Raw genomic sequence first — 13,180 nt, forward strand, 5'->3', positions numbered from 1 at the left:
GAGGCTAGAAGGATTAGGTCAATTGAAAAAAATCCACCTCATCGGGATTCGATACCGCGACCTTCCGGCTTGTACCATAGTGCCTCAACAAACTACGCTACCGCGTGCCCCCAACTGAGTATGACGTAGGAGTGCTAACCACGCGACCGAAATATTCGACTGTGGCATTTCAGCACCACTCTGCAGCACTGATTTGTTCTGTACACTGTGAAGATTTCTGCCCTAAGACAAAACATATGATTCCTGCTTCCGACCTGAGATAATAGTCATCAGTATTATTAGGAATGCTGTGGGGGATATCTTGAATTAATCTGGTATTTATGGCAAGACATGGCACGCAGAGCAGTCCAGCAGGCAACAGAACGCTGCACTGCATCTTGACTCCAAATTTTGTGCTGGGATGAAGGAAGAGAGGAAACATGTATTCGATTGTCTGGGTCTCTTTAATTCAAACTAATTACGCACAACGAATCTTGCTTATATTGAAACATCGCACTGGTCTTTGTTGTATAAGTAGAGGAAGATACTGAGGCAAAACACGACAAAATATCTGTGTAACATTATGTTTTGTAACACTGATTTTGTTATGTGTTATTTTCGCTATTTTTTTTTCTCGAATTTATTCTGCAACATTATCTTCTATTTCGCTTTCTTAGTTTAAATAATGCATTAAGTTATATGTCAATATACAGCCTAAAATTCTACTTCACAGCAGAATAAAAATACAGGTGTTCAAATATTGTATATAATATTTACTGAAATGCAAGGTCAGTTTTAGTAGGAAAACCTAACAGATGAAGCCCAGTTTGAGACCTGGATGAAGGTTAGAAGACAATAATAACACTGATCATAAAGAAATATCCGGTCCAGAGAACCGAGATTAACGACCGTGCGCTGACCACGCGACACCCTCTATCAGCAAAATTTGCCACTAACTTCGCCAAGCGGCGGTCGCTCGGTCGGTATAGTTCACCTGCGGACAACAGACGACAGAGTTCAGTTTTTTTAGTTTAGATCGTAAAGAAATAAGATTTGAGGCTCTAAATTGGATTGAGATGGTTGAGGATAATAACCATAAACAGGCTGCTGTGAACACGATAATAAATCTTCGGGTTCCATAAAAGGTGGGGAATTTTTTTTGGCTAGCTGAACGACTACTTAAGAAGGATTCTCTTCAGAAATTATACCACTAGCCTTTACTCATACTGCTGTTTCAATTTAAGGTAAAATTCCAGTTTAGGTTTCATATATCGATTACGTTACGTATTTAACATAGAGTTAAGTTACAAAGGATATTTCAATGCAACAGGATTCTGAAATATAATATTATGAACGACAGTCACACTAATATAATATACATTAATTGTAAATATTTTAGTGAAATAAATGTGGATAAGGGTCATATAAATCTATATTAATATCGTTGCATTACAGACGGAAGAAGACTACAACTGATAAAAACGTTCCTTATTTGCATGTTATGTGTTCAAACAGTGTACAGCCTCCCATAACTGTTAAATACTCGTATTAACTCGTCGCAATAAAATTTCCTGTATTCTGATCGATACTGATTTTACAACCACGATAAGACTTATCAAATAAGTAGCACGGAAAGGAAAATGAGAAATATAAACTTAATTTTTATTCAGAAATATCACTGCATGTGAACCTGAGGCGTATGTTTCTTCTTAAGTAAGTAGGTTGTAAGAATGTGTCTGGATTAAGCAAGCTCAGACCAGGATCCAGCATGATTATTTTAAATTTACAAATACCATGGAAATGCTCAAGATAGAACTTATACTAGTGAGTTGACTGTGTGTTTGTAGATCTGAACTACTGCGGGACCCACGAACCTTGTCAGAACGGAGGAACCTGTGAGAATACCGCACCTGACCAGTACCTCTGCACCTGTCCTGAAGGTTTCTCTGGACTCAACTGCGAAGTGGTGGATAATCCCTGTGCCACAACACCATGTGCGAATGGAGGGACGTGTCAGGAGACTGGAGGACAGTATCACTGCACATGCGCGTCAGGGTGGACAGGGTCTACCTGTCACGTCAGTAAGTACCAACATGCCACATATAATAATCCCTACACAAATTTCTGTTATTCGCTAATTTTATGAAGAGAAAAATAGAACTAATGCTTTATTTGGGAAGGTAAAGGTAATGTTGCCGGTCACGGTAGCCGAGCGGTCTAAGGCATGCACTGTCTTCGCTCGCTCGGAAGCCGGAATCGTGGGTTAGAATCCCACTCAGGGCATGGATGTTTGTGTGCGTTTTTCTGTGTTTGTGTACAGGTAGAGGCCTTGCGACGAGCTGATCACCCGCCCAAGGAGTCCTACCGTATGTGTAAGATCTAGAAAAACCGAAGTGAACGGAGAAGTTCATGGAGGTAGGCCTAGGCCCACTGGGGCTGTAGTGCCAAAGAAAAAAGAAAGGTAAAGTTGTCCCTGTGCTTAACTAATTAAGCACTACGCCATGAAGGCGTATGGGGGGAGTGGATGCATACTTCCACATTTTCTTGACCTCGGCACTAGTTGGTGAATGGTCAGCTTCACGCACCTGTCGCTTTACCCACGGCGAAAGAGCACCCGCTAACCATTGGATAGGAGGTTGGGTGGACCCCAGGGCCGGTCTGGACGACGTGGAGAAGAATATATTCTTGACCCTACCGGGACTCGAACTCCAAACCCTCGGTCGTCCAGCCCGTAGCCAGTCGCTATACTGACTACACTATTCCTGCTCCTTTATTTGAGAAGATTATGTCTAGAAGATACTTCACAGGTCCGGCCAAAGGCTTGTGTTTCACTGAGTCATTCCTTGACACAAAATAACACACTCACATGGGCAAATAGCTACGTAGTGCGTGTCACTAATACCTTCCTAAAATGGCCTGGATACCAGGCGTGGTCAGGTCTTGTCTTTGGGGGGGGGGGATCTACGTGCTTTCAATATTGTAGACTCTAGCGGTATAAGGTAGCATAATGGATGAACGATGAATTGGAAAGTATTTGGAAGGAAGCTGTGGTCTGATTCAAGTGCTATCTCAGAATTTCATTGGAGGAACTGAAGAAAACCACGAAAACATCAGTAAAGATTGCCGGTGTCTCGGCTGAGAAATCATCACTCCCCACCCCGAATACAGGTCTAGAGCGTTACTGCTACATTAACTTTCTCGGTCAAGTCTCATCACTTGGTGAATAATGAAAGTGTATCAACTTTGATTTAAAAGCAGACCTACCATATCACAGATGTGGAAATAATTTAGTTTTACCATATGCAGATTAAAGAATAACGCGATTATTCGCACAAATTTTCCTTCGTCGTAACTTTCTCATCATACCCGATATAAGAGTTGCACTTGCTGTAAGAAATGTAAAGGTTAGGAGGCTTACTTGTATGTAAAAGAGTTGCACTTGCTGTAAGAAATGTAAAGGTTAGAAGGCTTACTTGTATGTAAGAACTTCGCCCCATCGGTTGTTTGTTGCTATGAACTTGGTTGAAGGTCATCCACGCTGTCTTCTATGTTCTGACAATATCACTGCCCCGATAAATTTGCTACGTAAATGTAACACGATCATTACAGAATGTAACGACTGGGATATTGTGAACAAGCCCCAACAACAACTCATAACAAATGTCACTGATTTTAAAAAGACAGATTTCTTTATCACTATTCTTCGCTTACACGTGCTCCACTTCACGAATATAACCTCTTTCTATCCGACCTAGAGGAATCACACTGGAAGAGACGCGGCAAGAGACACGAATGAACATAGCTACTGACAGACACTTATGTCTCGAATCGAAATAATCGAGCAGTTGAACTAAGATTTAGACAGAGAATCACTAAAAGTGTAGAGGTAAGTGGCGGGACTTTTAAAACAGTAGATTTTACTGAGTACGAATATAATTTAAAACAATGAAAGATACTCAGGATTATGCAAGAAGAAGAATCTCTTTACCAGCAAATTGGACTTAAATTTGAGGAAGAAACTAGTGAAATTCTACATTTGGAGCATAGCTCTGTATGGGGCTGAACATGGACACTTAGGGCAGTAGATCAGAAACATCTGGAAAGTTTCGAAATGTGGTGTTGGAGAAGGATGGAGAAGATCAGTTGCACCGATTATGTGAGAAATGAAGAAGTGTTAATTATAGTCAGTGAGCAGAGGAATATCCTACACGAAATAAGAAAAAGGAAGGCTAATTGGATTGGTCACGTTTTACGCAGAAACTGCCTTCTAATAGAAGTTATTGAAGGAAAAATAGAGGGGCGGATAGAAGTGACAAGAAGACGTAAGAAGATGCTGGATGACCTTGGGGACAGAAGAGGATACTGTCATTTGAAGGAGAAACCTCTAGATCGCATTAAGTGGAGGAATTGTTTTGGAAGAGACGGTGGACCTGTCTTCTGACAGATTACTGATGATGATGAGTAAATAAATCAGGACTTTTCCATCTGAACTGAAAAGTCTAAAAATAGGTCTGATCATACTTCATATTTGCAACTTATTAGTTAACGAGTTCCATAGAGGGTAGCTATTCTCGAGGATGGGAAAGGCATTCAGCTAGTCATGAACTTTCCCGCCTTTTGTGGAATTCGAAGTCTCATTACCGTGTTCACAAGAGCTCGCCACTGACATCTGTACTGAGCCAGATGACTGCAGTATGTATCATATTTTTAGACACATTTTAATATTATCATATCTACATCTTTTTCTCCCAAATTGTCTCGTTCTTTAAGACTTGCCCTCTGAAATATTTTCTTGAATTTCTTAATCCTTGGTTTCATCATTCTAATAATTTGATGAGAGAGGCCCCACAGATTATGAAGCTGTAATTCTCTTCTCCTCTTGTTATTTTTTTCTCTCTCTCTCTCGCTCAAATATTCACTTCGGCACCCTTTTATTAAACACTCAAATTATGGTACGTTAGGGTGCTATATCAAGTTTCACATTTAACAAAACAATTACAATTATAGTTTAGAATTGCTGGGTTTTGGACTTTTTTTTCTAGAGACTAGAAAAAACACGACGTTTCGGAAACTGGATCTGTTTCCGTCCTCAGGCGAGGTGGGAAGACACCTACTCAGTTGAGTCCCTTAGAAAGAGCTAACCTGAATCACTGGAAGTAAAATTATAATTGTTTTTTAATCTCTATACTTTTAGATAGGAGACGGTGACAAAATATTTTAACTGAATGGTATCAACAATTCCCCGAATTTAATCGGCTTTTAATATCTTCGTCGATGCGAATTTAAGCACTAGTGAAAATAAAATGCCTGTAAAATACTGGGCTTCATAAAAAGGAGGGAAGCTCCTTGACCAGCTGAGCAACTAATCGCCTCTAAAGAAGATTCTGTTCCATTGAGTTATTTTTAGGTTATTATAAGTCTGCCCTGCACTCTGGTGAAAGAAAAACAAACTAAAACATAGGATCTGATCTTAGACGAACGTAATCACTTCAAGAAAAAACGTCTAAGGATCGCACTTTGGCAGCAGTGTAATTAATGAAATTGTTTAAATTAAAAGCGAAGTATCAGCCTTTGGTTACTGGAATTTCCCGAGCATGAGTTGTGTAATGGTCTTTGTGTCGTGTTTCATCACCACTTTAATGTTTTATGCTTTAGATACCGGCTCACATTGTGTAGGATAGACACCCTGACGTCTCATTTTTATCACTCCTACATGATGTCAATGCGAACACTTTCAGTGCTAGTAATATGAACATCATTCGATGCAGAACTCGAATTATTATGACAACTGCGACAAAAAAAATAGATAAATTTAAATAACGGAGCTATAATTGGAAAATCCTATCACAGTGGCCGCGAACTGTCTTCGCTCGCTCGAACGCTGGGATCGTGAGTTTGAATCCCACTCAAAACTTGGATTTGTGTGTGCATTTATTCTGTGTTTGTGTTGTTCTGTGTGTAAGTTGTGGCCTTGCGATGGGCTGATCCCCCTTCCAAGGAGTCCTACTGACTGTATATACGATTAAGAAACTGAAAAGACGGCCAAAGTCCAACAAAGGGCTGTAGAGCCATAGGTAGGTAGGTAGATAGGTAATTGGAAAGAGAAGTAATATGGAGTTAGAGTGAAATATTCATGATGCAATAAAACTATTGAAATAAATTCGTATCTAAAATATGCCGGAGAATTTGTTGTGGCTGCTGTTGTTGCTTTCCGAATTATCACTACAGTCTTAACACTATTTTTCTTTAATGTAAACCGAGCTTTGATATATGTAATCCCTCACTCTCCGCTTTTATTTGCCCTGAATACTTGCTTGACATCCTCACTATGCAAATATCATATTCTCTGTATATTTAGTATCCCGAATGTAAAGTCCATTCTTCCATAGGCGTATGTGCAAATAAGGAACGATCAACGACCGTGGAAGAGAAACGTACGAGTGTTTGCAGTTTTGTTATGCTTTAGACCTGGAAAGCGTTAAAAATTCGTGACCCCACAGGAGGAGAACCCAGTAGTCTCTTTTTATGAATATTCATGAAATACGTTTAAATATTTGGCGTAATCTTTTCGCGTTTGTTCTAAAGTAGCAGTCCATATGATTATATCAGCTGTACAGTCGTTTCATCGTGCAGCGTGAAGTTTAAGGTCTCCATCTGGAACTGGAAGGCTGATACCTTACCACAAGCAACAAGGTGTATGTGTTGAGAGGGAAACTGAGGTAACGCTCATACGGTTTTCATTCATGAGTGCAGAAATGAGAGTTACTACGCGTATTTGGCAAGTGCATTATTTTGAAGAGGGAGAAATAAGGAATTTTGATTTGAATCATTCTTTTATCATGTCTATGAAACGAAACAGATCGCGAAATTCACAACTTACTACTTCACATTTTATATTTTAATAATTTTTTCTTTACATTTTCCTGTCTGATAGTAGAGTCTACCTTAGGTAAAACTTAAAATTTAAACTCCGTGGCTTTAGTCCGCAAGCGAACTATACCGACCGAGCGACCGCCGCTTGTCGGCGAAGTTAGTGCTAACTTTTGTGGATAGAGGGTGTCGCGTGGTCAGCGTAACGAATTCCCACGGCCTTTAATTCCGGTTTTTAGACCGGATCCGCTACTTTTCCGTTGAAATAGCTCCTCAGTTATCCTCATGAGGCTGAGTGTACCCCGTTTCAGACCCACTACTTCTCAGGAAATCTAGTAGCGCCGGCATCTGTAGCTAGGAACTCTGGCCACTAGACCACAGGTGGCAGGAAAACAAAACAATGTGTCGGACCAAACAAACAGACCTGACACATACTTAAATATAGAGTTGCAACTCTTCCAATGCAGGAATTATTGTTTATTACCAACTGTTTCATAACTGCGGTTTCGGCGCCTAAACAGTTTTTGTACATGTCAATTAACTGCATTTATATGAATAATACCGCATTTCTTTTAACCATTAGTTTAAAATGCGTTTAAATGTTAAGCCTTCATAAATAAGCCCTTGAACTGCTAAGGTGGTTTATTTAACTATCTTTTGTTTGAAATGTACATAAAGAGAGCTGTGTATATTTCCAACACCAGTCTGCTTTTACCGGTTCTCACGGTCTCTTCGCTTGCGGATTTCTTATATTTTTCCTTCTACCCTGAAGATGGAGGCGATACGTTCCTCCGAAACGTCGGTTAACACCACATATACACGGTGCGAAATCCCATAAGACTGCTTTCTTCATAAAGAGAGTTGTCTTCCCTTAAGCTAACGTTATATTTGTTTACTAAAAATAAATGTCTGTCCAAACTCGGCCATATTCTGTTCAATTGAAGACTTTCACTATATTCATAAAACCTGATATTAATTATTGCTTGCTCTAATACTATATTTCATAATTAATTTATCAACGTTGTTATATCAGACTTGACATGTAGAGGAATAATCACAGAGACGTAAATCAAGTTGTTAGGTCTGTGACCGATTTCAGGTTTACTTTTTATGTCTTGGTTTTTATTCAGAATGCAGAACGAGTTAGGTGCTAGTACATTTCATATGGGATGTGGGAAAGGAGTTTTGATTTCGTAGAACCACATCAATAGATCCAACTATCATCTATGTAATTATAATGATGATAATTGTAATTCTGTTGAGGCCAAAAACAGAGTAAGTCTCCTCCCACATTTAATAAGAAAGTGGAAGTCTTTGACGGAAATGTAATGTTGAGATTGGTGGTTCTGCCTGGGACTGGGATCAAGAAAACCCGGAGATCTCGTAATTAAGTTTTGTGCCATGCGGGGTTGGTTTTGTGCCCACAGCCACATAGATTGATAACCACAACGTTCTCCTCTACTGCCTAATCACTATAGGTATGTTATAAAGTTTATTGTGGCTCAAATCTTGTTTTATAATTCTTAAAAGAAATTAGTGACCGCCCCTGTGGTTTAGTGGTCAGAGTTCCTGGCTACATATCCAGAGGTTCCAGTTTCGATTCCCGACGCTACCAGATTTTCTGAGAAGTAGTGGGTCTGGAACGGGGTCCGCTCAGTCTCATGAGGATAATTGAGGGGATATTTCAAGGAAATATCGGCTCCGGTCTAGAAAACCGAAATTAACGTCCGTGGGAATTCATTGCGCTGACCACGCGACACCCTCTATCCGCTAAAGTTGGTACTAACTTCGCCGACAAGCGGCGGTCGCTCGGTCGGTATAGTTCGCTTGTGGACTACAGGCCACGGAGTTAAAAGAACTTTGTTTCGTTCTACAGAAGAATATAATTTTATTTCAAGGGTAATAAGATAGCCTCTGCAATAATGATTGAAGTAGGGATTCGGCTGGCCGAGCAGGTTATAAGATGGATTATGCATGTGCATTATATTACATTCTTTTCAAAAGTATTCCCATGGATTGTGTTATGCATTGTAGCTGATCGTAATAATATGTAGGCCTATAGGTTAATACATACATACTGCCACGTATAGGGGGTTGGCTTAACTAATAATAATGGGTTCTGGATTTTATGATTATTTTTATTGGCACTTCTTTACAATTACAGTGAACTGCAGCAGCTCACATGAACAACATCTCACTGTCTTGAACGACTTCTGTCTCACGAATGAATTCTTGAAGAGGCTCCACAGCTTCTTATACTCATGTAGGCTAGCTCGTATCCATGTAAATCCATTGTCACGAAAGCATACCTCGTTGCCACGAAACATGTTTTAACAATCCATTATCTAGTAATGGATTATATTCGCTTCTGCTTTTATTCCGATTTTTAGACATTGATTAACTAGCCGTTGCCTAGCAAATGATCATATTAGTCACAGTACATACATACTGTTGCGTGTTTCGTAGGTAACGCGGCAAGAAATTTATGTGTATCTCGGATTAGACGAATATGTTTATTGGACACTTATTTTACACTCACTATTACAGTCACTCGCCGGTCACGGTAGCCGAGCGGTCTAAGGCGTGCACTGTCTCCGCTCGCTCAAAAGCCGGGATCGTGGGTTCGAATCCCACTCAGGGCATGAATGTTTAGTTTGTGTGTGTGCGTTTTTCTGTGTTTATGTACAGGTAGAGACCTTGCGACAAGCTGATCACCCACCCAAGGAGTCCTACCGAATGTGTAAGATCTAGAAAAACCGAAGTGAACGGAGAAGTTCATGGAGGTAGGCCTAGGCCCACTCGGGGCTGTAATGTCAAGGAAAATAAAAATTACAGTCACTCAGACTTATAACCCTAATGACTGAAACCATTGTACCGTTGTCATGCAACTGCCTCAGACAGTTCGTTGTTTAGGTTTGCTAGCCGTTGTATAGCAATGGATGCGTTCTGATTCAAAATATTCCGGCCCTAGGCGGCACGCCACAATACATACATACATATATACTCCTAAATAACTGAAACCGAATACAGTAAGTAATGTCATTGCGATATATTTATCATGCATTTTCTTCTGCAGAGTGTGTCTGAAGATAAAAGACCCATTTTCTTTCTTGATCACAAACATTCTACATTCCTAACCATGAAAGTTAATTTTTCTTTGGCGGGGGATGTTGTACGGCGCTGTCGGTAGCTGGACTCTAAGTGAGGCAATTGAATTGGAAAAGACGGGAAAGGAATTGGTCGCGGTCTTATCATGGCAGAATCCCGGCATTTTAAGGGAGTGACTGAAGAAATTCACGAAAACCCTCATGACAGCCTGTGTCCCAACCGAGATTCGAATCAAACACTTTCCGAATACGGATCTAAATGGTTACCGCTATGCCTCCTCTCGGTTTCATGAAACTACGAATATTTTCTTCAGTATGCCTCAGAGAGTTAGAATGATCAAGTCAAGGAGGATGAGGTGCGCAGGGCATGTAACACGAATGGGGGAGACGAGGAATGCATATAGGATATTGGTGGGAAAGCCAGAAGGAAAGAGACCACTGGAAATACCAAGTCATAGGTGGGTGGACAGTATTAAAATGGATCTTAGAGACATGGGATGGTATGGATTGAATTAATCTGGCTCAGGATAGGGGTCAGTGGAGGTATCTTGTGAACACGGTAATGAACCTTCGGGGTTCCATAAAATGCTGAGAAATTCTTGAGTAGCAGCACAATTTGTGGCTCCTCAAGAAGGGCTCAGCTTCATGAGAGTAAGTAAGTAATTATGCCTCAAAGATAAATAATTTTCAATGCCTTGAAAAATAAGGAGAAAATTGATTCTTTTAATAATTAGTAATGGGTGTTTCACTGGCAATGACCATTTAGCTTCAATTTTTCCATGTGAAAACTTACCATCCACAACTGCAATAGGCTGTCAGGGGTCACCTAGTCTGTTACATAAAAAGATTTTTTCTTAAAATAAAATTTTGGTAACATTCTGAATCATATCGTAACAGAGTATATAAACACGTTTGGTTAAGCACGGACAAGGTTAATCCATAAATCTGACTGCATCGATGACGGTTAGGATTGTGCCGGGGAAGACATATTGGTTACATTGTGATTAGGCAGTCTAAGAAGAGCAAAATTCCTCCTCCCTACTTCTGCTGCTGGAAACTGTGAGGCTGGGGTAATTGCTACTTACAGCATGGCGTATTGTGCTGATTTACTGCCTGGAGAACAGCCCATACACAACAATAACAGCCTCCTCCTCCACAATATAGTCTCTCGCCCACTAATCCGTACCTAGTAATACAGCAGACCACAAGCTGGGACTTTATGACGGGAAATTACACAAAGAATTACTTTCCGGGGCGAGAAGAACCGCCATCACAACTCAGGTAAATTCGTGTCTTCAGTCAGTGACGTGGTCCTCAATTGTTATTACAATGGTACGCGATTATGTCAAGCACAGACATCCATAGTACTGAACGTAAAAACGAGTAAAATGTCCATATGCTTAATTAATTTAACACCACGCCATGAAGATGTATGGGGAAGTGGAGGTGTAGTTCAAATGTTCTTTACTTCAGCACTAGATAGAGGTGAATGGTCAGCTCCACGCCCCAGCCATTTTACCTCAGGGGAAGGATCCCCCGATACACATTTGATAGGAGGCTGTGTGGGGCCCCAAGTTCTATCTGAACGCTATGGAGTAAAGAAAAATTTCTTCCCCCTGCCGGAAATCGAACCCTAGTCTTCCAGCCCGTAGCCCGTCGCTATACCAACTGAGCCATCCCGGGCTGGTGTACGGTAATAGAATAAGTAACTCCCTGGGGTAAAATTTCTGGAGAAACCAGTAGTCAGGCAGCGAGAAAAAAAAAGTTACGGTTCCCAAATTTTAAGTATCATGTGCAAAAAGGCAGAATATTACAATGTGATCTTGATAGCTCAGTCGATATAGTGACAGACTACTGGCTGGGCTGCAGGAATTCGATTATCCACAGGGGCAAGACATTCTTTTTCCCTTCAGAGCGTCCAGGCCAGCTCTGAGACTCACCAAGTCTCCTCTCCTGTGCATCCCAGGGGTAAAGCTGCCGGGATGTGAAACTGATCACTCCATCTAGTTCCGAGGTCAGGAATAGTGTTGCTATATCTCAAGTTCCCTGTACGTCTTAATAGCGTCACTGAGGCCCTAAAACAAAACAAGCAACAAACTCCGTGGTTTTAGTCCGCAAGCGAACTATACCGACCGAGCGACCGCCTCTTGTCGGCGAAGTTAGTGCCACCTTTAGCGGATAGAGAGTGTCGCGTGGTCAGCTCAACGAATCCCTACGGCCGTTAATCTCGGTTTTCTTGACCGGAGCCGCTATTTCCTTGAAATAGCTCCTCATTTACCCTCACGAGGCTGAGTGGACCCCGTTCCAGACCCACTACTTCTCAGAAAACCTGGTAGTGTCGGGAATCGAACCCGGACCTCTCGATCTGCAGCCAGGAACTCTGACCACTAGACCACAGAGGCGGTCCCACTGAGGCCCTAGCAACAGCGAAAAGTGCTACAAAGTTTATGATTTGTTCTTAAGAGGTTACTTACGACGTTGCAATCTTAGACGTTATGTACCGCTGAATGGGAAATGAATATGGAGATGAATGGAGTGTTGGGAAGTGTTTCATATACATTAGTCGTGAGCTACTTGCAGCTGCGGCTCTCAGCAGGAGGGGCTCAGAGAAGCCACCGAAATTTTCAGTCAGAACAACATCTGAGCTGATGATAATAGAGAACTTCTGTGCAATTCCAGAAACTTGAAAGGAATAAAACTCTCTAACATCTCAAATAAAAGTTACATATTTTAATGGGCCATATACGTCTAAAAATCTATTACGAATGTTTTGATCTGAACTCCATGTAATGTCGGGGCTATATTTTGATACATATGAAGTAAAATTAAATTTGCTCAACAACTTTTAGTATAGGCCCCCTAGGACCCTCAATCCTTCCAGTGGAACACGCGAATGATCTTCTCATTAGATTTTTCTATACACTTTCGTGGGGAACTCCTAAAAACTATGAGGAATATTAGAGCGAATAGCATTAACGATTCTTTGTTCTCTCTCTGTGTGAAGAGGGCCTATTATTAATGTCATATTAGGAAAGTTCTGTTGCTTAAATCAGTGAAGAATCGGCAAAAGTTAGTGGCTACAGAAATAAATTGAAAGTGACGTAACAACATGCCCCCACGGTCTACAGAGGGTGGCTGAGTCTTTTCAGCAACCACACGGCCGTAATATGTGGGCTGACCCCCTAGGTAACTTGTGGCTGGCAGCTTCCTTTTCAAATTAATTG

General features: G+C 41.0%; 1 protein-coding gene across 1 annotated transcript in view; it reads left to right on the top strand.

The window, feature by feature from the left end:
- LOC111870270 (protein jagged-1b) overlaps positions 1–13,180 on the top strand; it is a 330,686-nt gene that overhangs the window by 291,710 nt on the left and 25,796 nt on the right. Inside the window, exon 7 of the mRNA XM_023862401.2 lies at positions 1,827–2,060. Within this exon, the coding sequence (XP_023718169.1) occupies positions 1,827–2,060 (234 nt within the window). The remainder of the gene's footprint in view (positions 1–1,826; positions 2,061–13,180) is intronic.

This window comes from Cryptotermes secundus, unplaced genomic scaffold, assembly GCF_002891405.2.
Source record: "Cryptotermes secundus unplaced genomic scaffold, Csec_1.0 scaffold94, whole genome shotgun sequence".
Classification (NCBI taxonomy): domain Eukaryota; kingdom Metazoa; phylum Arthropoda; class Insecta; order Blattodea; family Kalotermitidae; genus Cryptotermes; species Cryptotermes secundus.